The sequence below is a fragment of the Nannobrachium achirus genome (genome assembly GCF_963921795.1).
Source record: "Nannobrachium achirus genome assembly, chromosome: 6".
Taxonomy (NCBI): domain Eukaryota; kingdom Metazoa; phylum Chordata; class Actinopteri; order Myctophiformes; family Myctophidae; genus Nannobrachium; species Nannobrachium achirus.
The window spans coordinates 55,395,997-55,421,677 of NC_137815.1; the positions used below are offsets into that span (position 1 = coordinate 55,395,997).

General features: G+C 42.7%; 1 protein-coding gene across 1 annotated transcript; it reads left to right on the forward strand.

Annotated features, from left to right (window-relative positions):
* Positions 1 to 1,342: 1,342 nt before the first annotated feature.
* On the forward strand, positions 1,343 to 24,525 carry padi2 (peptidyl arginine deiminase, type II; the record flags this gene model as incomplete). Its single annotated transcript, XM_080728494.1, has 16 exons — positions 1,343 to 1,431; positions 10,410 to 10,581; positions 12,139 to 12,208; positions 12,418 to 12,479; positions 12,564 to 12,681; positions 15,293 to 15,451; positions 15,818 to 16,011; positions 16,094 to 16,197; positions 16,611 to 16,722; positions 17,418 to 17,525; positions 17,712 to 17,863; positions 18,255 to 18,402; positions 20,121 to 20,214; positions 20,787 to 20,872; positions 21,198 to 21,329; positions 24,292 to 24,525. 16 exons carry the CDS (start codon positions 1,343 to 1,345, stop codon positions 24,523 to 24,525), a joined length of 2,034 nt encoding a protein of 677 aa, XP_080584620.1.
* Positions 24,526 to 25,681: the final 1,156 nt, after the last annotated feature.

Here is a 25,681-nt window from a genome sequence, read left to right on the forward strand (position 1 = left end):
GACGCGGACGGATTGCCTAATGTCTCAAGGGTTAGACGCATTGGGTGGTCTAAGAAGAAAGAAAAAAAAGTAGTTCCTGATGCGGGATTCGATACCGCTCTGAAGGCTTCTTGGATTACCAGCCACCCGTCGCTACCGTTCACGCCAGTTACTTCAGCTCCAGTATCGCCACAACAGAAGTCCAGTGGTCACTGGTCAAACATGCTTTCCCAGAGAGGGTCTGAAGGCCATTTTTTGGCAGCCATTTTTTGGCTGTAAAAATCTTTTAGTGCTTTAGAGAAAAGCAGCTTGCTAAAAAAAACACCAGGATTTTTGTAGATAAGCTTCAAAACTCAAAAAACATGACCGTTTTTAATGTCAACTCAAGGCTCCAGTCCAGAATATGAAGGGATATTGAAAGTGGAGGTACCCACTATAGTGTTGTGTTTAGTCACAGAAGCCAGAAGAGAAGATTTGTGTTTGAACAAGATTTTCAAAAATGAAAGCGCTTGAGCTTAGCACTTTAAATAGCTGAAATATGAAATAGGTTAAAGTGGTTATATAGGCCTATATTATGACGCTAACTAATTTTGCTGGGGAGCAGTGGGGACCCACTGGGCAATTTTAGTGGATCCCTAGCATCCTTTAAAATTGCCCTGAAAAACCACTTATACAGGCAGCAGGTTCGCAAAAAAAAAAAAAAAAAAAAAAACCTAGCCCAGCCCAGCCCTCCCCTCCCCTGCCCCTTCTTTTACTGCATAGTAGGCCTACTGTGTTCTATTCGTCTGTCATTCAGTGTTATATGAGATACTTAAATGGTTTCCTGTGGAAATAAGCTTAGTCTTTTCTAGGATCTCCTTTTAGTAGACCTTGTACCAGTGAACTGTACCGTCATGAAACTGTACCTTTTCCTATGCAAACTTCTAATAAAGTCTTCAATCAATCAAACTGGAACCCCCTCAATAACCTCTGTGGGGTCCCCACGTTGAGCTTCACGTTAATTCGTCTGTGTAAGGCTGTTGTAGAATATTCAGAGCAAGATAACACTGTGTTATTAACACAGTAGCATATTATAAAGCTATTTAAAGAACATGTTTGCACTTGTTGTCTTCGCTATGCCTTGGAGGCAGGATAAGTTTGTTCTCATTCCCGCCTGTCTCAGGTTACAAGAACAACCAAGAACAAACCCGTCGGTATCCTAGGCTACACTACAGCATCACACACTAAATCTATCTATTGTAGTAGCTACTAGCTACCCAAGTTATTATCGACCATGGATCATGATTTTCAAACAGTTGTACAGACGACGAAGACGACGACTGCTTTCCACCCGAATAGAAAACTGACCGATGTCCAAAAACAGATGTATCAACGAACGGTTCGTCTGGACGACGAGAAACCTCTGAGCGTTCTACATGTAATTGGAACCGTTTTAAAGGTGACCCTCAACAGGTAGGCAACGAACAACAAAAGAGTAGGCATATGCATATCGCGCATTTGTTGTTGTTGTGTTCATCAGGTAGAGCCGTAGGGTAGTAGCCTAGTCTGAGTGAGCAGGCTAGACTATCAAATCTGCTCATTCTGTAGGCTGTTATATAATTTAGCCTACCTAGCTCCTTCTTGACTTTTATAAAACATAGAGCCTATCTGAGAGAGACTTTATAAAATGGCCAGTCCGTGATCAATTACTTCCAGTGATGAATTAAGTTTTTTACTTTTACACAAAGTTACACAAAGAAAGTGAGAGCTTTCACTTTCACTTTAATCCCTTGCACAAACAAGATTGATGACAAAACACACATTCTCTTCCAAATGTCAAATGTCTAGCCTATATCTTTTAATCCTGAGTTTTACTTTTTATAGGCTACTCTGCTGTTTATCATCCCACTTATTAAATTAATTAATAACAAGCAGTGTGTGTCGTGTGTGTGTGTGTGTGTGTGTGTGTGTGTGTGTGTGAGAGAGAGAGAGAGAGAGAGAGAGAGAGAGAGAGAGAGAGAGAGAGAGAGAGAGAGAGAGAGAGAGAGTGAGTGTGTGTGTGTGTGTGTGTGTGTGTGTGTGTGTGTGTGTGTGTGTGTGTGTGTGCGCGCGCGCGTGCGCGTGTGCATGTGTGTGAGTGGGAGGTGGGGGGAGGGCCGGGGATTTGGTCGTCTGTCTTGAGTCAGTGACCAATCATCGATTGCATGCTTAGCCTGGCTGCAACCTTTATAAGCGGGTGCGGCAGCCGGCCAGCAAGCAGGATGCACATTGCACACACAGTGAGTAGTAGAGTAGAGTAGCCTAGTAGTAGTAGTAGCCTATAATTAACGCAGCCAACTGAACGCAGAAGCTCTCCAGGCAGGCATTGCAGTCAAGAATAACCATGGCACATCCACGGACTCTCAGACTAGATTGTGGAAATACCATAAATGTTATGCATGTGGTCGGGACGGAACTCAGTGTAAATATCAACAGGTAGGCACAATTACCACTATGATTCCATCATGCATTGGCATTGCCATTCATTATATTATGCTGTAGGTTACTGTTACAGCCTATTAATATGCCATGCATGCTGCTGTTGCTGTTACTGTATAATATATGAGTTCTATTCTATATTAGAATAGATAATATATAATATATAAAACAATATTGCTTGAAAAATACAATCATAGAATAAGTAAATCTTGTAAAAAAACCTAACTAAGAATGAGTAAATAAATTCAATGTGAATAATACATGTAGACTATACATTCTGACATTCTGGGATAAAAGTGAGAGAACACTAATGGTTGTTCAACTCAATTGATATACCGGTATCTAATTAGCCATATCCATCAAAAAGAGGTGGTTGACCATCCCTGGACATAATATTGTGTAGGATCTAAGTTAGAACCACCCCTTTCTATGCCCACAAATAAAACAAAGAGTGAATTGTGTCAGGATGTCATTTGTATTCTGTCCTGGTAGTGAGTGAGGAAGGTCTTTATATAGTCAAGACAATGAGCATCAGCCGACCTCGACTTTCTGCAGCGGAACAGATGTTGTCTTTGTGTTTGCGGAGACAAGCCCAAAGTCCAAATGAGTGTTGATATATTCATGTTTTACATTTAGTTTTCATTTCATTGCATATCCTAGAATACATTTCAACTGTTGATTTTATGCAAAACAAAATGGGCAAGAAGATCTAATGCCTGTGGTACATCTTATGTTAATGGCCTCATTTGTATCTGTCACAGTATTTCTTTAAAATGCCACTGATCATTTTCATGCAAAATACTTTATGTGTGTTTTGTGTGTACTTATAAAAATAGACCCCCACCACAACCACTCACATTATGTTACACATTATGTTACATAACATGTGAGTGATGGGCTTCATGAGTGGAATCAATCCAACAGTAAATTTAGAGCTGGCTATATCCATCCACCTGTTGTGTGTTGAGAGATTACTTGTCCTTACCCAGCATGTGCGCACTCAAACTATGTGCAGACACTTAGTTGGGACCGCAACTGGCACTTATGATCCCATAGCCTGTGGCAAAAATGCCAATAAACAGGTTACATTTGGGAGCAGGGGTCATCAACATGTACACGGACAAATGTGGCAAGACTTGGTTTTGTCCGTGGCAAATTCTAGATTTTCTGTTTTAAACACCATTATAAATTTCGTATTTTAAGTCCCAATTACTGAATGTCAAGTCTCCAGCTTTTCTTCAGAATATGTATGACACTGATTTACTATGATATAACACTGAGTGTATACAAATGGACCCTTATGGGTCCATTTGTAGCCTTCCAGCCTTCCAGGGTCCAGGCTTCCAGGGTGCATTTGGAACCAATTTGGTTTCAGGGTCCAGGGTTCCAGGGTCCATTTGGTTCCATTTGTACACACTCAGTGTTACAGACCTGTCATGGTCATTCAGGGCTATCTCTTTATGTGCATGTTTCTGGTAATATTATTCAAATGTTCTTCACATTTTTATGTCTGTGACAAAAATAGAAAAAGAAAAAAAGAAAGAAAGAAAAAATAAATACACACACATATATAATATATATATATATATCATCATCATGGCGTTGCTTCGCGAATGAAGATCTAAGACAGCGAATGTCCACGTCTGCTGCAGGCATGTTGGTGACTGATGAGGCCTATCCGTGACAGGCATACTCTTCCACAACCGCAGCAGGGAAACAAATTATCGGATGTTGGCATAGAGTATATATAAAATAGAGAGCGGACGAGCCCCGCCCCCACTATCATTTCAATGCAAGTGCTCAGTGGCGTTTTGAAGCAACGGCTACGTGCTAGCATGTAGCTAATCCAGGTGCATTCTGGGGGAAATTGGCCACTATTTAGAGACCACAAATCAGGCTCGGTGTGGGAGGAATTTTCAGCCCAATTGAGCATTATTTATTAATTAATTGTCAATTTTTCACTTGAGCACCCCCTCCTCAAAATGAACGGTTCCAACGCCACACTAAAAACGGACCCCAAAAGACTGTGAAAATTGATGACTCATCACTAAACCATCATTTTGAGTGGCCATTTCTTGCCCAATGAATGTTTTTCGTGCAAAACAAATGCTTGCAATGGATTCCGAATAATTAAAAACCCCTAGTTTGATCCCTCACATCCCACTTAAAGCAGATTTTTTTGGGAGTCATTTTTTCCTTTATATTATTGCGACCGGAGGTCGCACTTACTACAGAAAGCTGCTCGAGGTGTCCGTCTGTCCGTCACACACGTCACACGTCACACGTCACACTTTTGCCCTGCTCATATCTACGCAACCGTTGCCCCGATCCATGCCAGATTTTGCACACACACTCCTTACCTGCCAAACTACAACCTCCAAGGACCCCCGGAGCTCCAGGGACCCCCAGCTCCATGGGGGACCCCCAAGTGTAAAAAATGAGCACATGTGCAAAAATTACCAAATGACCACCCCAACGGAGCTGCTCACGGGGAATTCCTGGGGACCACCCACTCCTGGTGCTCCAGAACGGATGCAAAAGTGGTGGCGCCCCCAGTGGAGGACCCCCTGCCACTGCAGCTCACATAAAATGCCGTAACTCTGGCTAGGAGCGTCCGGGAGAGCCGGGGCCAGTACCTATTCGTCCGCCAAGGCAACGCGGACACCCCACCCCTCATTTCTCACATGGCCCTCTTCTAGCGCCACCTACAGGCCGATTTTTAAAACACATTTTTGGCCACTGCTCCTACAGTTTTGGCCCTCAAATCACGAAAATCACTACACAGTATGTCTACACTCATCTCATCAACATGGATCAGGAAGTTTTTGGAAGAAAAAGTGTTTGCCCTATTTGTGGAGATAAGTGACCTACGGTCGCTTATCTCCCGATTAGGGAGTCTTACTGGTAGTGTATAGTAAGTGAAGGTAGGTAGGTCGTTTTCAAAACTTTGCCCTGATGGGATTCCTTGGGACTTTTTTTCTCTCACTAAGGATATAATGAGGATACAGAATCAGTTGAGTTTGCTACTATTGCAATTTGTTTTAGGTTTAGCCTAATTTTGGCCTAAAATTACTGGACTATAAGCATTATGTTTTGGATTGAACTGTTTGAACATAATGCATAGGCTATCCACAAATGTAGGGCCAACTTGCACAAATACTGTACATTAATTACTGTAGGCTACCCACATTACCATTTGCGCATTGGCGTGACATGTTAAGGTAATAAATTAGGATACTCACAAGTTATATTGTGGATACAATACAAGCAGTGGATGCTGTCCCAGCGTCTGGTTTAATAAGACAGGACAGCCTTTTGGGGAAGTTGACATAATTGCTCCTCAGATATATTCCATTCAAGGTAACGTTTTAACGTGTCCAGCTGTCCACATGACATGTTTCATCTGACTGGATGCGACCATAGGATGCGACAGACCAGTGTTGCGTCCATGTTTGTTGTTGCCATCTTAAAATGAGCGTGCATTCTTGTTAATTAGTGGTTTTACTCACAAATGCTCTCTCGTTTGAAAGGCTCTGTGATGTAACTGGCACTTATGATCCCATAGCCTGTGGCAAAAATGCCAATAAACAGGTTACATTTGGGAGCAGGGGTCATCAACATGTACACGGACAAATGTGGCAAGACTTGGTTTTGTCCGTGGCAAATTCTAGATTTTCTGTTTTAAACACCATTATAAATTTCGTATTTTAAGTCCCAATTACTGAATGTCAAGTCTCCAGCTTTTCTTCAGAATATGTATGACACTGATTTACTATGATATAACACTGAGTGTATACAAATGGACCCTTATGGGTCCATTTGTAGCCTTCCAGCCTTCCAGGGTCCAGGCTTCCAGGGTGCATTTGGAACCAATTTGGTTTCAGGGTCCAGGGTTCCAGGGTCCATTTGGTTCCATTTGTACACACTCAGTGTTACAGACCTGTCATGGTCATTCAGGGCTATCTCTTTATGTGCATGTTTCTGGTAATATTATTCAAATGTTCTTCACATTTTTATGTCTGTGACAAAAATAGAAAAAGAAAAAAAGAAAGAAAGAAAAAATAAATACACACACATATATAATATATATATATATATCATCATCATGGCGTTGCTTCGCGAATGAAGATCTAAGACAGCGAATGTCCACGTCTGCTGCAGGCATGTTGGTGACTGATGAGGCCTATCCGTGACAGGCATACTCTTCCACAACCGCAGCAGGGAAACAAATTATCGGATGTTGGCATAGAGTATATATAAAATAGAGAGCGGACGAGCCCCGCCCCCACTATCATTTCAATGCAAGTGCTCAGTGGCGTTTTGAAGCAACGGCTACGTGCTAGCATGTAGCTAATCCAGGTGCATTCTGGGGGAAATTGGCCACTATTTAGAGACCACAAATCAGGCTCGGTGTGGGAGGAATTTTCAGCCCAATTGAGCATTATTTATTAATTAATTGTCAATTTTTCACTTGAGCACCCCCTCCTCAAAATGAACGGTTCCAACGCCACACTAAAAACGGACCCCAAAAGACTGTGAAAATTGATGACTCATCACTAAACCATCATTTTGAGTGGCCATTTCTTGCCCAATGAATGTTTTTCGTGCAAAACAAATGCTTGCAATGGATTCCGAATAATTAAAAACCCCTAGTTTGATCCCTCACATCCCACTTAAAGCAGATTTTTTTGGGAGTCATTTTTTCCTTTATATTATTGCGACCGGAGGTCGCACTTACTACAGAAAGCTGCTCGAGGTGTCCGTCTGTCCGTCACACACGTCACACGTCACACGTCACACTTTTGCCCTGCTCATATCTACGCAACCGTTGCCCCGATCCATGCCAGATTTTGCACACACACTCCTTACCTGCCAAACTACAACCTCCAAGGACCCCCGGAGCTCCAGGGACCCCCAGCTCCCTGGGGGACCCCCAAGTGTAAAAAATGAGCACATGTGCAAAAATTACCAAATGACCACCCCAACGGAGCTGCTCACGGGGAATTCCTGGGGACCACCCACTCCTGGTGCTCCAGAACGGATGCAAAAGTGGTGGCGCCCCCAGTGGAGGACCCCCTGCCACTGCAGCTCACATAAAATGCCGTAACTCTGGCTAGGAGCGTCCGGGAGAGCCGGGGCCAGTACCTATTCGTCCGCCAAGGCAACGCGGACACCCCACCCCTCATTTCTCACATGGCCCTCTTCTAGCGCCACCTACAGGCCGATTTTTAAAACACATTTTTGGCCACTGCTCCTACAGTTTTGGCCCTCAAATCACGAAAATCACTACACAGTATGTCTACACTCATCTCATCAACATGGATCAGGAAGTTTTTGGAAGAAAAAGTGTTTGCCCTATTTGTGGAGATAAGTGACCTACGGTCGCTTATCTCCCGATTAGGGAGTCTTACTGGTAGTGTATAGTAAGTGAAGGTAGGTAGGTCGTTTTCAAAACTTTGCCCTGATGGGATTCCTTGGGACTTTTTTTCTCTCACTAAGGATATAATGAGGATACAGAATCAGTTGAGTTTGCTACTATTGCAATTTGTTTTAGGTTTAGCCTAATTTTGGCCTAAAATTACTGGACTATAAGCATTATGTTTTGGATTGAACTGTTTGAACATAATGCATAGGCTATCCACAAATGTAGGGCCAACTTGCACAAATACTGTACATTAATTACTGTAGGCTACCCACATTACCATTTGCGCATTGGCGTGACATGTTAAGGTAATAAATTAGGATACTCACAAGTTATATTGTGGATACAATACAAGCAGTGGATGCTGTCCCAGCGTCTGGTTTAATAAGACAGGACAGCCTTTTGGGGAAGTTGACATAATTGCTCCTCAGATATATTCCATTCAAGGTAACGTTTTAACGTGTCCAGCTGTCCACATGACATGTTTCATCTGACTGGATGCGACCATAGGATGCGACAGACCAGTGTTGCGTCCATGTTTGTTGTTGCCATCTTAAAATGAGCGTGCATTCTTGTTAATTAGTGGTTTTACTCACAAATGCTCTCTCGTTTGAAAGGCTCTGTGATGTATTCTAACTAATAACAACTTGTTTTGATAGTCCATCCAACAACTAAACCGCGCGCCTAGCTCGTATTACAAAGTGAAGCCAATCGGTGTGCAGCGTCACAGGCACAGCGACAGCGTGATAGAGGGGGCCCATTGAGGGGGGCTTCCGATAGAGTGTCATTCACATATGAGCGTCATTTATTTGGACTGAGATTTACTGGCAGTCGGAGTCCCCCCTGGCAACAGGACATAGGCAGAACTAGCACGTTACAGAAAGGGGGCCCCAATGGGGGTTTCTGATGGACGACGATCATTCGCATTGACGGCCGAGGCCCGTTTCAATTGAAACACTGCAGTGACCTGCAGCGGCCCGCTCGCCGGACTCCCCCTAGCGGCCCAGCGGGGAAATCCCCGGTTTCCCAGACGCTCACGCCGACGGTGCCACAAATGACGTCACGCTGCTTGCTCTCCGCTCACAGGAAGGATTGTCTGGAGTGGAGGGGGCGGGGCCAAAATGCGCGTTTAGGCTGCAGTTCCAACTTTGGCCACCATCGGGGCTGCTTCAAATCTAGCCCTGGGTTCTGGGGGCTTGGATGTTGGTGGTGCTGCATTCACAGTCTTTCTTTTTCTCCTCTTTTCTTCTAAAACAGCTCATTGGTTTCTCTCGAAGGTAGACACAGCCCCGTCGATGGTGTGACGCCAAGTCACATGATTGGAGGCGAGGGTAGGCCACTGGAGCTGATCAATGTTACACGCACGGAGGGATTTCTTTAGGCAATCCTTATACCTCTTCTTTGGGCCCCAGATATTTCGGTGGCCAGAGGAGAGTTCACCGTAAAGTACAACCTTTGGCAGGCGATGATCCTCCATCCTGGCAACATGTCCCACCCAACGCAGCTGTGACTTCAACAGTAGGGCCTCTATGCTGATCGTATCCGCCTGCACAAGAACCTCAGTATTTGTAGTGAAGTCACTCCAGTGGATGTTGAGGATAGTGCGGAGGAAGCACTGGTGGAAGCGCTCAAGTAGTTGCAGGTGGTGTTGGTATAGTACCCATGACTCAGAGCCATACAGGAGGGTGGTCAATACCACGGCTCGGTACACACTGATCTTAGTGCCACTCTTCACATGCTTGTTTTTCCATACCCTTTTATACAGCCTGCTGAAGGCGCTGTTTGCTTTTGCCAGCCTGTTATCGATGTCCTTGCCTAAATTGGTGTCGGACGAGATGGTATAGCCCAAATATGTGAACTGATGGACTGATTTCAGCTCTGTCCCTTTGATGGTGATGCAGGGAGGATGGTATTCCTGCTGGGGTGCAGGTTGATGAAGAACCTCTGTCTTCTTCAGGCTAATTTCCAGTCCAAAGAGCTTGGCAGCCGCAGCAAAGTAAGATGTTACACGCTGCAGGGTTGACTCTGAATGGGCAACAAGGGCAGCATCATCAGCAAAGAGAAGTTATCTTACTAGCTGTTGGCTGGTCTTGGTGTGGGCCTGCAGCCTCCTCAGGTTAAACAGGCTGCCATCAGTGTGGTACCGGATGTATATGCCGTCATTTTCGTCAAGGTCTTCAGTAGCTCTTTTGATCTGACTTGACCTCGCTGATCTTCGTGTAGCTGGATTACCATGGCAAGGAATTTTGGGGGGCAAATTGTCGTTCCAGGATCTGCCACAAACCTTTTCTGCTCACAGTGTCGAATGGGGATGTTTCTAAGTGGGGGTGTTTCTGAATGGAGGTCTGCCCCCACATATAGTAACTGTATAAAAGTCCCTGTCCGCTGACCATACACTTTCCAAATATACAGTTGGTGCCTTACTTAACTTGTAAGTAGACACACATCAGCTTTTGGAATGCCTGTATGTTTGCTAAAGTAGTTCCATATTGTGTAAACACAGCCCTGGCGTCACATCACCCATGCATGTTTCGTTTGTTCTTCCTTTCAGGAGTGCCCCACCACAATCCAAGTTCTTCTCTGTGAAGGGTAGTCCAAAGGTGCGCTTTCAGATCTCCCCACAACCTGAGGAGGTTGCACCCCTCTCTCCTGTTCCTCTTACTGGGAACACAGTGCTTCTCATCACCTTGGAGGAAGCCAGTCAGTTTGAAAATGAGAGCAAGGTGAGATGCAGGACACAAATATGTCCCTATATGTCCTCATTTGTCTCAAACTCATATGAACAACTATACCACAGTTAGTTCTTACTTAATGTTTTTCTTGGCTGAGTGAGAGGCATTCTAAAGAGTGCCAGTATCTCTTGACCATGTCCATGATAACTAGGATTGTTTAACCTTAGAATTAAAAGCTCTGAGTCATAGACTAGTTATTTTGAAAAGTAAAAGACGCAAAGCCAAATATCAGGAGAGATAACAGAGTACAATAATGCGTTGGTTTATTCAGAGAATGCATTTTGAGACATAAATAGAAAAACAACAGTTTTCATACAGGAATTAAGACAATCCCCTGAAAGGAGGGAGAGAGAGACGTCGTTATAGAGAAAAGAGCCCTGTGTACTTATCTGTCTGTACCAGGCACCTTGGTAGCAGACGGTTGCAATAATATAATCTCATCGAGTTGATGAACTCAGTTTAGGGTTACACTTTTAGGTTTACTCTATTGGAAACTCAAATAATATAATGAGCTATCTTTAATGACAAGACAAATGTAAACACAGAAGCACAATATAAAAAACCTCATTATCAGTCCATATGAAACCATCCAGACCATCGTCTACGCAGTCTCAAAGCTACCAGCAACAGACTGCAAAAGAGCTTCTTTCCACGAACAGTCAGGCACATGAACGAACTGTCAAAAACGAGAATGATCCAGGGAAAAAGGAATCGCTAGTGCCCCAGCCCCCAACCCCTTACGTTCCCTCCTTGTGAAGTTGAATTGCACCTACTGTACATACCCCTTACGTTCCCTCCTTGTGAAGTTGAATTGCACCTACTGTACATAAATGCATACTGTGAAGTTGAATATATTAATCTGTTGCACATAGAACACTCTGTGAAGATGTTTACAAAAGTTAAGTACAGTACAGTAGCAACTACTGGAAAAATATGCTGTTGGCGTATAGAATATGCCAAACCTTTTGCACATGTACATCTGAGGATGCTCTTTTCTTTTACTGTTGCTCTTTTTGCCTTTTGCACTCCTTTTTAGATTATTATTATTATTATTTTTAGATGTGGTTTGCTGTTATTATATTGTTTTTTTGATATACGACTGCATTGACTGAAGGATGCCAAACAAAAACAAATTTTACTCTTATGTACCTGTACAAAAGACGTAACAATAAAGTACAACCTTGAACCTTGAACCTTGAGGGTACTGTCACAGTGTTCGCACACCGCTCTCCCATTCTGTCCCATCTGGTACAGTTGCAGAGATGCCTTCCTTTATTTGCTAACTTCCTTCTCGTGGATTAGTGTACTCTGGGAAATGATCAGGGTATCATGTTAGCCACCTTCAAACATTAACATTTTCCCATATATCACTGCCTTTGATGTGCGCTGTACCTGTTTAATGTCTAGGCGACTTGAGGATATATCATAGTGGATAGTTTGAATATTCTTGATGTCAACAAAATTAGCATGTGTACATTGTTTTATAATGGTATTGTCATCTTCTATGAATGTGTAAGTAATGATATTATTATTATTATTATTTTTAAGCTGTCAGTCCAGTACTATGGGGCGCAGAAAGAAGTCTTAAGCAAAGCAGTTCTGCATATCACGGCTGTCGGTATGTAAGAGACACAATTGTAACGTTTTTTTTTTACAGATTGCATAGCATAAATAGTGAATGTGTACAAAAGAATTCCAATAGACTCAATACTTTGTTTTGTGAAGTGGCTGGCCCACTTCAATATATTTAGCATAAAATTATGCCAAATCCCATATGAGCCCAACTAGAGTATGAACTATAACGATTTGAGAATCTCTCCTGTACAGAAATCTCTCTGGATGTAGACGCTGATAGAGACGGTCAAGTGGAGAAGAACAACCCCAATAAGGTGAGCTAAGTTTTCCATTTGCGAGTTGCAAATCAGATCAACTTGGCCTGTTCCCTTACCAAGTGTTTGTTGACTGCTCCTTAGGGGTCCTGGGCATGGGGTCCCAATGGGCATGGGGCCATTCTATTGGTCAACTGTGACTCAGAGCGTACCTGGTGGAAGAAACCAGACTCAGAGCAGGACTCCATCTCCAAAGTGTCAGGTAAATAAGGCTAGGGCCCATATGTTGGGAGAGCAGGCAAACTGGTGTAAAGCACTGTCAACCACGTGGTGTTGATATTTTCTGGACTGGAGATTGGCAGATGAGCCAATCAAGTGCTGGACATCAGCATTTAACCATTGTCACCATCACCAATCAATAGCTGCGTTTCCATAAAGTCTTTTTTATGGGCTTTTTTTCCTGCAAAAACAATTTTACGCTTGGAGGAAGTGGATTTTGGGGCTTTATCGAAAAAACCAAATGCGCAAAAGGAGAATGGAATAGGTTTTGAATTAAAATGCATTGAACTCGCGGGAAGGGGTGCTGGGGGGGTCATCTATAAGATCTATAAGATTTCATCTTATAGCTGAAATCTACCAGCGGTGTCCACGTTATCCTGGCCTGCAACAATAATTATTTAAACTTAGGTGCAAACTATGGCAGAAATGACTGGTGAATGAATACCAAATCCGACCCATTCAACATGCAACGTCATGTCTTTCACAAATATTGAAAGACAGTCTGGACCAGTAGTGCTTTGGAGGCTGGACGTACCACCACGGCGTCCGGCATGCACGTGCAGGAATGGCACAGAACAGTGCTTGCGCGTGTGCATGCATGCTAGAACACGTCCCCATAGATTCGAGTGACGACGCGCCATATAGCTTATCTAATCAAATGGCTATTTGCATAACAAGTTTACCTGGTTTAGCAGTGAGTGGTGTGCAGCGCACCCCCCCCCCCCCCCCTAGATTCACAAGCCCAAGTACCCTATTCATATGGATAGGCCTACTTTAACACCTACTGTAGTTTTCCAGTGGTGACTGCATGTGCATGTGTGTACGTACTCATACCGATACATGGCTCCAACATTACTGTGGTATCATTCGAAGCAAACTTTGTTTCTCTACTGCAGCGCTGTATTTTCTAATTGAATTAAATGAAACTTGAAAATAAAATCTTAAGTAACAATGCAAATGTAATTAAGACTAGAAAACATAATTTTTGTTTTCCTCCATTAGATCTGCTGACATCCGTTCTTTCTAAATAGCCTCTAGAGGCGCGTGCGTGCGTGTGACGTCAATAAATGACCGTCCGCCCTGAAAAGAAAATACCAAAGCACCACTGGTCCGGACAGCCAGAGGATTTCATTCAACTAAATTGTTCAGGGGGCCACATTGTTAGAAACCCAAGGGGCCGGGGGCCGGACAACCGGACAAACCCCCCCGAGCTATTAATCTAATGTACTCTTGACACAACTGAAACAACCACATTTTCACAACTAACTACATTTTCACAAACAACCACACAAGTAGAATACTTTTCATGTTAATGTGCTTCATTTCTGTGCAACAAGTTGACAACTGTAAACATGCTTTCTTGTTTAGAACCTAGCCTAACTACATCACACTAGTGATGGCCAACCACTTGGCTTTGATACTATCTTATAGTAGATGTCGACCTTATTGACAGTGCACACACAAAATTGCCTTCTTTAATGCGTTAACGAGGGTCAGCTGGCTCACACACACACACACACACACACACACACACACACACACACACACACACACACACACACACACACACACACACACACACACACACTGCAGTGCCCCATCATATTCAAGTGAAGTGACTGGAGTCACTTCACTTGAATATGATGGAATATGATTAAGGATTACTGTGATCATGGTAAGCTCACGTTTCATATTGCACAAACCATACCTATAACTTTCATTTCATTTAACTTTTTTTTTTTTTTTTTAATTGCTCCAGGGGCCACAAGGAAGGTCCCAGCGGGCCGCATTTGGCCCGCGGGCCAAAGAACTATATCTTTCTGCACTCCAAATTCTAGGCTACCTCCAAATATATTTGTGTACTCCAAAGAAGGAGAAATAAAAAGAGGATCACACTCAGAAAGGATTCATTTACTTTTCATTTTTTTGGCCATCCGGTCTTCATCAACGTGTCAACCATCTGATGAAGTGGGCGATCATCAGAGTGTCAACACTGATGAAGGACCGGATGGCCAAAAAACAACAAAACATTGTGCTGTAATGACATCTGGCCTTCCTCAGGGAGTTCTAAAGGTTGGATGGCCAGAGACAACAAACGCTTTTACATTTAGATGGATGTTTACAAACAAGTACACACAGATCCTTTCTGAATGTGACCCTTGTTTCATTAATGTGAATTAGGACACCACACCAGATGGTCAGAGTCTTGTCCAATACAAACAACAATTCCGAATAAGGAGAATCACTTGTACATACAGTATAAACATCTATTATACAGCTTAGTACTAAGGCATTGCCATGTTTCTGTTTTTCATTCATCTATGGAGTTGACAATACTGCAATGTTAAAAATGTACTTAGTACCTCGGTCTTTTGTGCATGTACTGTAGCATGAAGTGAATGGTCCTATGGTCCCAACATGGTATTCATATTGAAAGGTTGGCCGTGTCTTCAGGAAAAACAACAACTCACTTAACGCTTAATGTTTTGAAAACATTCTTCCTCTATATATACTAAAACCCAATGTTCATTTATTAGTAGGAATTATGGCTGTAGCATTGCTTCTTTGAAACAAAAAATGTTGTTTATGTTCAGATCTGAAGGATATGTCCATGATGAAGGTGCGCACCAGGGGACCTGCTAAACTCCCAGAGGGTTATAAGCTAACCATGCACATTTCCCAGGGGGACGCAGAAAGTGTCCGAGTCTTCAGGGACAAGTCCATTGGTGTTGACAGCGTACACAATACCATCAGTGAGTACATACTCCTGTTCTCCTTTTGAATACGTAGAGGGTTTAAGAAGATGGAAGTCCTGTTAATTAGATATTTATGCTAGATTAAATTAAACCAGTGGTTTTCAATGTGGGGTACGGGGACCGCCAGGGGGTCCCCAGCATGATAAGTTAATATAGCATAAAAATCTATGTAACCACTATTTGAAAATAGCCAATGTACAAGCTCACAACGAGGCACGATGTGACGCAAAGTGGTGTACAAGGACCCTCAGAGTTATGGGGTCTTTGAAAATAAAACGTTTGAGAACCACTGCTATATGTTGTAGTTAAGGTCTTTAACTGATCTTTTTGTTTTTGTTTTTGTTTTACTTGTCTCTTCCACAGAGTACTTGTTCTATAGTGCATTTGTCAAGGACTACCCTCTGGTGCTGGGCAGTGATCGCTTGAACTCGCGGGAAGTGCCTTACCTTGGTGGCGCCGCTGAGATGAACTTCTATGTGGAAGGCCTCAGGTTCCCAGACAAAGACTTCGACGGCCTCATTAAAATCCACCTCAGTCTGCTGGAGCCCATCGCTCCGGTAGGCCACAGTAATGGAATCCACCATGTCTTCATTTTTATGCTTCATCAGTGCATATTAGTAATACCCACTGTTTTGACAGGGCTTTCCAGAGACACCCATCTTCACAGACACAGTGGTGTTCCGCATGGCACCCTGGATCATGACCCCAAACACCCTCCGACCCATAGAGGTGTTTGTCTGCAGGTGATAACCATGATGATGATGATGCTAAAAGGGTTCTGCCGTATCACAATTCTTTGTAACTACTTTTTCCTGTGGTGTCATGAGTACACCCACAGAGAACGGGTTATGGGTTTTATTTTATTTTATATATAATAGCACCAAACGTTATTAATGAAGCATCACAGAAAATGAATAGCTTGAAATATTCACAGACACATTTTTGGAAAGTTTATTTGTTTATTTTCCCAGTGTGTAAGGATGTTTAGAGATAAGCTAACGCAGAGGATTGTACTGTGTACTACTGTTACATGTCATTTTGGGAGTGCATGTAATACTGATGGTGGCGTCTACAAACAGGCAAGCAGACACTAGTTAACAGGAGGCGAAGTTGCAGCTCTTAACAAGATTGTTTTTCTGTGTGGTAACATTGACAGCACAAAAGATAACAACGTGTTCCTCAAAACGATGACCAAGCTGGTCCAGGACAACAAATTGAAGCTCAAAGTGTGCTATGAGTACATGAACAGGGGAGATCGCTGGATGCAGGTAAAAAAAGGGCTAATGATGATACAGTTTACAGTTTAGGCATTTAGCAGACGCTTTTAATCCAAAGCGATTTACAATAAGCAGATACGGTAATACATCACTATAATAAGCAAGAAAATAATAGATAAATCTGGTGTGTTGGTTGCAAATATATAGGAAAATGTAAGATTGTATCTAAAGAAATTAAATAGAATGTTGAAAAGGACAGGCTACCGGTATATTATGGAATCTATGAATGAATATCTTGACTATTCAAAAAGAAGGCTTATAGCTTGAGAGTGATGACATTGTGTACCAATGTTTCTCGGCTGTTTGACACACAGCAGTAGACAGGGAGAAAGCTGTAAAAACCTAATTAAAGGGTGTACCAAACTTTTCTCAATTGATATAAATATTAGCATATTTGACTAAATATGCTATTTAAATTATCTCATTAATTATGCACAATATAAAAATGTATATTGCAGAAATGGATTCTACAGGAAAAAAATACATAAGAATCAATTGAGAAAAGTTTGGTACACCCTTTAATCAGGTCTTTACAGCTTTCTCCTTGTCTATGAAGTTGGTATCACATGGTGAACATTCATAATAATACCCTCACCATGTGATAATTCTGTGCTAATAGTGTCTTCCAATGCCTTATGAGTAAGTGATGTCATGTCATCATCTGCTTGGACTCTTCCCAAATCCAGGATGAGTTGGAGTTTGGCTACATCGACTCTCCTCACCAACAGTTTCCTGTTGTTCTGGACTCCCCTCGAGACCGCGGCCTTAAGGACTTTCCCTACGATGTCCTACTGGTGAGAAGCAGCCATGCACGTGCATGGAGAGAAAAAAAAATGTGTTCACAGACATCCGCAGTTTCTGTGTAGAGGGCCTGTAGATGTGAATATATCACATCTACAGGCTCATGTGTGGGCTTGTAGACCTGCCATTTTCAGTACGAAGTGTGAATCAGGTTTTCTTTCCGTTGGATGTCTTCTCAGGGCCCAGATTTTGGCTACGTGACGCGGGTGGCTGAGGAGGAGGACGTAACCAGCCTGGATTCGTTTGGTAACCTGGAGGTTAGTCCTCCTGTGGTGGTGAAGGGGAAGAACTACCCTCTGGGCAGAGTCATCATTGGAGTGGCCTTCCCCACGTGAGTGTGTAACATTCTGTATTTAGTATGAAAGAAATAATTGTATACATTTATGGTAATTATACATGAACTCATTCATTAATCACTTAAACACTTAAACCCTATATTTTGATGTACATCAATAGCGAAAATAGCCAATCGATAAGCTCATATCGTGTCACAACATCTTGTAGATCTGCTATTCTATCCAATGTTTTAGTTGGGTTAGGGTTGTCTATATTTGTTTATTATGTCATATCCGAAACAGGGATGTCAGGGTTCATGTGGTTAATGAATTAGGCTCAGGGTAATTAAGATATATTTGACAAGCTTTAAAAGCACAATATCGAGTATTAGTATGCAAATGATTGAGCGTGCACAATCAAGTGAAATGCTGTGGTTTTCTTTAAAGGGCAGTTCAAGGCCGCAACATGACTAAAGTGGTCCAAGACTTCCTCTGGGCACAGAAGGTGCAGGATCCCATCGCTCTGTTCTCTGATTGGCTCATTGTCGGCCATGTGGACGAGTTTATGACCTTTGTGCCAGCACCTGACAGAAAGGTAAATATTCCTTCTCAAACAAACACTATCAAAAGTGCTACTGAGTAAACAAGGCTAGATAAGAGATAAAGAGAGCCTGAAGCTGTTAGCTTCACTTTATTGCCTTTCAAGCTGGCTCGCTAGAGCACTGTTTCCCAAACGGTGGGTTGGGACTCATTCAATCTCTCGAGACAGAGTCAATGATGGCTTTGCCATTGAATTCAAAGGAAGAGAGACAGACCGAGTGGGCGTTGCCCATCCTTTGATGATGGGTTCCCAGATTGGGACTCATTTGACCCATTTTATCTTATATTACATTTGTAAACTGCAGCCAGCGGTATTTGTCACCAACAGACCAAATGCAGCACTCCAATTGGCTATAACGTCCCCCAGTCCAGGGGATCTTAACGTCCGCCCAGCCCATGGATCTGTAACCCTACACCAGCCCATACAACAAGCCTGCACCAGCCTGCAAGCAGCTGTTGTCACGGTTACGCTCCACCCAGCCCACGCTGGCCACGCCCAGCCCACTCAGCCCACTCAATCTCAGAGGCAGCTGATCCACACAAGAAAGATTTGCGGACAACACCGGAAGTGCGTCCGGCGGTCAAATATGTCCGACCGGAAACGTGCGCAATAGTTCCGCCACAATAGTTCCCCCCCATTTTTTTTTTTTTTTTTTTTTAATTTTTTTATTTTTTATTTTTTAATTCACAAAAAAAATAGCATATCTACAAGCTCGCAGCGCGGCACTCGGTGCCGCGCTGTGAGCTTGTATATCTGCTATTTTTTTTTTTTTTTTTTCTTTTTTTTTTTTAACTAGATGTGAGCGGGCCGAAGGCCCGCGAACCTCTAGTTTTCCTACATTTAAAGATATAGATATATATCTTTAAAAAAATATATTTTTAAAGAAAGAAAATCTTTTGAAAGAGTTATTATTCTGTCCTATGGAGTCCATGTACAGTTTGTGACGCCCCAAAGGCCCTGAAAACAAGGCTCCAAACAACCCAAAACAAAGTAATTAGGGTCCTGCTTAACCTTCCTCCACGGACTCACCTCACCGCTTTTCACCAGTCTAGCGTGAGGTGGCTCAAAGTAGATGACAGAGTACAAGATACACTCACTACACCACTAAGATACCCATGTACCTGACAAAATACTTCCAAAACGTCAAGGATGTCCACAATTACAACAGCAGAGGCAGCGCCACAGATCATCTTCAACCCAGATTCGGCTCAAACAAAGGGTTTTAGTGCTATACCACTAAAATGTGGAACGCCCTACCAAAGGCCTTAAAGGAGTGTAAATCCATAACTTCCTTTAAAACCGCTCTGAAAAGCCACTTACAGGCGGCAGCCACTCGAAACTGGTAACAATAAACCTAGCCTAACCATACCCTCCCCCTGACCCTTCATTGTAAATATCTTTAATTTAGCTTTGTTTTTTTTCTTTACATCTGTTTTTCTGATGATATCTACTGCATAGTACTGTGTGTCTATGGTCTATCTGTCTGTCTGTCTGTCTGTCTGTCTGTCTGTCTGTCTGTCTGTCTGTCTGTCTGTCTGTCTGTCTGTCTGTCTGTCTGTCTGTCTGTCTGTCATTCAATGTTATATGAGTTAAAGAGAAGGATCTCAATGGAAATAAGCCTTGTCTTACTTGAGTTTCCTTTTAGTTGAACTGTACTGTCATGAAACTGTACCTTTCATAAATACTTCAATCAATCAAATCCCTATGTGCAGGGCTTCCGGCTGTTACTGGCAAGTCCAGATGCAGGCTACAAACTATTCAAAGGCTTACAGAATGATGGGCATGGACAAGCCAAAATGTTTGATGGTGAGCCTTGCTGAGTTATTGTTTTGTAATGCATTTTATGTTGGTTGATCCAGGATGTACATTAGGACAACATGTTTATGGGTGACAATAGCTTAGAGAGGCCCCCTGGTAATCGAAGGTCACCAGTTTGTCCATTGACCCACCTAGTATACGTGTCAAAGTGTCCTTGAGCCAAACACTTTAACCTCTAAAGCCCCCTCCCCCAAACACTCATCATAATGGTCATGATCTGAGCAGCCATCACCATGGTGAAGCTTACACTGAATTTCCCCCATGGGATTACTAAAGGTCTACCTCTTTTTATGTGTATTTTATTAAGTGTATTATGTATGCTTCATTACCGGAGTCCCCCAGGGGTCTTTTCCCCCTCTACAATAAATCTCTTAGTCAAAAATAGAAGATCTACAAGCTGAATGTTCGCCTATTATGGCACGCCCAGTATAGGGATGCTAGAGTTTAAGTGTTTAACTTTTCCACAGCAACCATGTGTTCCCGGTGACTGAAAATGACAGAGCAGGTGACACTTTGACGCATATGTCACTCAATCTGTTGACTGTGTCCTTTTCCAAAAGGTCTGGAATCAGAGGTCGCAGAACAGATCACAGTGGACGAGATCCTCAATAATCAGACACTCCAAGCCGAAAATAACTATGTGCAGGTGAGTGGGAACATTTAAGCTTGACTCATTTTGTTTACCAAAAGGATTTGGGTAGCAGCACATGATCAGGATTCAAGTTGAACAAATGAGCCCTGTTCTGCGATTAGGTGTAGGGTGTGGGTGTAGATTAGGAAACTTGTAGAAGAAATGTAATTTGTAAGTTTGATTTCAGGCCTGAAAAGAAAGTTCTCAGAATCAGAATCAGAATTTCAAATTGCCAAACACAGCCTTTTTTTCCTTTATAATTTTTAAAGCACGCCTGCTTGTATGACGTTGTGACTATTGTTTCCCCCCACCACCACACACACCCGTCCCACACTCACAGAGCTGTATAGATTGGAACAGGGACGTCCTGAAGAAAGAGCTGGGTCTGGAAGATGCGGACATCATTGATCTGCCCATCCTGTTCAAGCTGGATGATGAGGAGAAGAGAGCCGCGGCCTACTATCCAGATATGGTCTGAGCAACCATCACCTTATTATCTTACATGACCTAAGAATCTCACACACTGTAGCCCATGTATATACACTGTGTTGTGTGGCGAGTGGCGACATAGCCACTACAAGCTCACAACACATCCCAGATCAGCTTTTTTATTATTTATTTCGCTACAAGACACCGTTGTACAACAGCATAAAATAAGCTGTAAGATTGAATTGGTGCAAACAAAGCCATGTCACACAAAAAAGCAAAAGGGACAAATACTGACATGGTCAGTATCATGATCAGTATTATGTCGGTATCATTGTCAGTATCATGTCGGTATCTTGTCAGTATCATAGTCAGCATCATAGTAAGTATCATGTCAATATCATGGTTAGTATCATGTCAGATATGGTCGGTATCATGTCAGTATCATGGTCGGTATCATGATCAGTATCATGTCAGTATCATGGACATGGTCAGTATCATGGTCAGTATCTGTAGCCTGGAGGCTCAAAACCTTACTTAAACAAAGCTGTAAATGGGAGTCTATTAGTGACTTTCTTTCATTTGATCACCTGAACTTTTGACACATCAACCAGCTTAGTAGCTTTGGGATGTGTGTGTCTTCTGCACTTTTACTCAATTTCTGTAACTTAATCCTACTTCTCTCTTCTTTATCTTTTTGTCACCAGTTTCGTCACATAGTGAAAAAAGGAAGGGGTGTCAAAATATAAGAGATAAGTTACTTAAGCCTGTACAATACTGGATGGTTTGCAAAACAGACCTTAAGAGTCGGGTCCCAAAGATCATCATGCTTGGGCCCTTTAGTTAGTATTGATTTCATTTGATAGACTATTATTTGTCTTTATTTTATATATAAATATAACAAATGTGAGAGAGCCACTGTCATTTAAGTTCAAATCCACCCCTGAGCAATCATCTAATCAGCAGCTTTGAACATCGCTATATTTTCTTGCTGCAGGTGCAACTGAGCAATATGTTGTCGCTGCAAAGTATCCGTCTTAAGATTTAAGAACACCCAAAACCGTTGTTTTCAGGAAATGGCTTGACCACTTTCAACCTGGCTTCCCTATTTTTTACATGACATAGCAGGGGTTGACACTAAGGTCTCAGAGGCACTTGCCCGTCAGTTAAGTACAGGTCATGTTCTACTTGCCCAAAGGTCATGCCCACTTGCTCGAAAAGTAAATCGGCCATTATAAAATGGTAGTTAAAATTTGAATTACCGTTCAATTTAACACATTTTTCGGGACTGTGCAATAACTTCACACCTAAATCTTTATCCAAAAACCTACATAGCTATGATTGAATATGACTATTGGTTCTTGTTATTTTATATTTTTAAGTGTACAACAGTAAAAACAGCACATTATAGATAAACAGTGCTATTATTTTACATTCCACAGACCAGAAGACAGAGCGCTCTGGCCACGTTCAGGTGTTTAGACAGACAGATATGTTGTGTGTATGTATAGATATTGCATATTTATATTGCATCCCCTCTGAAATGAGCACTTGCCTGGTCGGGCAACCTGAAAGCAAACTTCACCTGTCCAAGAGTTTTATTTACCTGCCGGGGGCTGGTAGGCAAGCCTTAATGTCAATGCCTGCATAGCCAAAAATGTAGTGGAATAGGTAAAGTGGCATGTACAAGTTGTTGTTGCATCACAACGCCTTGTGAGGTGGTAGAATTGCCATTATCGCTTGCATCATACGGGGAAGAATAAAATAGGACAGTAGTTCTCAAACTGTATAATTTGAAAGACTCATAACTCTTCCTTAAATATAACAAAATTGTAATTAAGAATTGGTGAAAATAGCCCATCTACAAGCGACGTGTTTTGTGCTTGTACTGTTGTAGATCTGCTATTTTCATTACTTTGGGTCCCGGGCAAATGTCTAATTTATCTTTAGACATTTTGGGAACCACTGCTATAGTATATATGGGTGTCGCTGTGGTAACCCAGGGGTGGTAGAGTAATGTTTCACCATAAAACAGGAGGCTCGGAGTCAGATTGCAACAAAAAAAGTATTCACAAAAGGTCAGGGGAAAATGAGGAGAGGAGCAAAAGGATCAACTAAGGTTCTTCCTGGTCAGGGGTCTTTGTAACCTGACTTTCGCCAGATGGTTTGCAGCATTGCGTATGCCTGCATAACGCTCTGCTTCTACCATCTGGACTCGGTCCAGCACAACCGATGTAAGGGGCGGGCCATTTTTTTAAATTCTAAAGCAGGTGATTGGATATGGCCGTGCCAACTCCAACGACTCATATTGGCCTGTCTGCATGACGTTGCACCCAGAATCCGCCTCCTGGGTTTCCACGTGGTCTGCAATCAGACTCTATTGGCTCAGAGCCGCTCAGAGCCCGCCCATAGCTGCCGCTGATTGGTCCGGCCAGGGACATTCCGAAGGGAACCCCTCCTCCGCAAGTGAACCCAGATGGTAAAGCAATGCATAAGCAATGCTGCCACCATCTGGCGAAAGTCAGGTAAGGGTCTTTGTCCTTGATCGTAAACAAACTAAATGGAACCACTCAGGTCCTGTGGGCAGAAAAGAGAGCACTGAGCCTTCAAGTTTGGGGGGGGGGGGGGGGACCCAGCTTTCCGCCGTGGGGTTGGGGTGGGGGGGAGGGAGAGAGAGAGAGAAACCAGGTAAGCCACAAAATACAGCAGTAAGCCACAACATCCCAAAAGTGAGAGAGGTCTTTCCTCCTCACTGTCTGGCATTCAAAAGACCCACCTGGTACTTTGGAGCTCTAGCTATATAAGGTTTCAGGGTGATTAGTGGATGGGCTCCAGGTGTGACCAATGCCAATTACCAAGTGGCTGTAGAACCTGGACAGGAAAGTATACTCCCTCTATCACCTCCCCCAGTCTGAGCTTAACAGGCCGCTTAGTTTCCCCTGGTTTGCCACAATAGATAGATACAGCGTTTCTGCTCAACAGCAACAATATCTCTCTCCCATTTCCAGGTGAACATGATCGTGTTGGGGAAAAGCCTGGGCATCCCCAAGCCGTTTGGGCCACAGGTGAACGGCCGCTGTGCCCTGGAGGCAGAGATGTGCAGACTGATGGAAGGCCTGGGCCTCAGCTGTACGTTCATCGACGACTTCGCCTCCTACCACCAGAACCTGGGAGAGGTGCACTGTGGCTCCAACGTACGCAGGGAGCCCTTTGACTTCAAATGGTGGAACCTGGAATTGTAAAAATACAGGCGACGGGTGTGGGTTCTGAGTGGGGGGGGCGGTTTGGAGCCGTGCAGCAGGGTGCTTAATAGCTAAAGGTGGAGGAGAAGATGTTTGAAATCCATTTGGAAATTATCTTAATGCATTAATTATGCAGAAGCTTTTTTTTTCCAAGTGAAGGACGTCTGCTTAGCTATATTTATGCAATCTTATGTTTTTATACTTTTTTCCCCTTCTCTTTTTAAGATTTAGTTTTAGCATTTATTTCAGATTGGTCAGCCTAGGGAGAGATAGGAAACCAAGGGCAGAGAGAGAGGAGAGATATGCAAGACCAGATGTGGGTCTGATTCATACTTGGCTCCTTCCTCTCACAAGGAGCGTATCATCACTGTCGGGCAGAAAATATAGTATCTCCTATTTTATCATTACATTTGTTTTTTCATTTTCACCTATAATGACATTGACACTGAAAATAGGCAAGTTTATCTGTGGGTTTTATCATATTCCCATTTCCGTAAAAGAAACAGCTTTGACTATATGACCTTACAAGGTTTCTGCCCGACAGTGACAATATGGTCTGTGCTCTATCCGGCTGAGCCATGCACACCTGTTTTTATACTTTGTTACATGTTCAACTTTTATACAGAAAGAATGACGTCCACATCATCCCACCCCAGTCCTACAACCTAACCTCTTTCAAAATGTTCACCCCATGGTGGAAATGTTCAACAAAATATATACAAATAAAGAAGAACACTAGGTGAATAACAAAGGGGGAGGATGTTCAAGAAAGTGTCCAAATAGTCCAGACAATGTCTATCTATGTGTAAGTTTTGGTTAATAAGTAGCCTTTCAGAGAAAACCACATTTTCTCTAGTTTCACAAATCCAGGATCTCCCTAATCCTGTGTTGGAGGAGAGGCATGTTTCCACTTGAGCGGTATGTCTTGCTAACAAAGAGGCCATTATCTTTTGCATAGCAGTACTGTAGGTATATTGGCCTCAGCTGGAATTCCAAAAATAGCTGTCCGAGTAGGTTTCAGTTCAAACCATGTTGATTTTGGAACAGACCACAACTTATCAGCATGACGTCATGTTTGAGAAATGATCATAGGACATGTGTGTTGTACCTTCATCTTTATGGCACTTTATTTTTATTTACCTTTTTTAAATTTTTG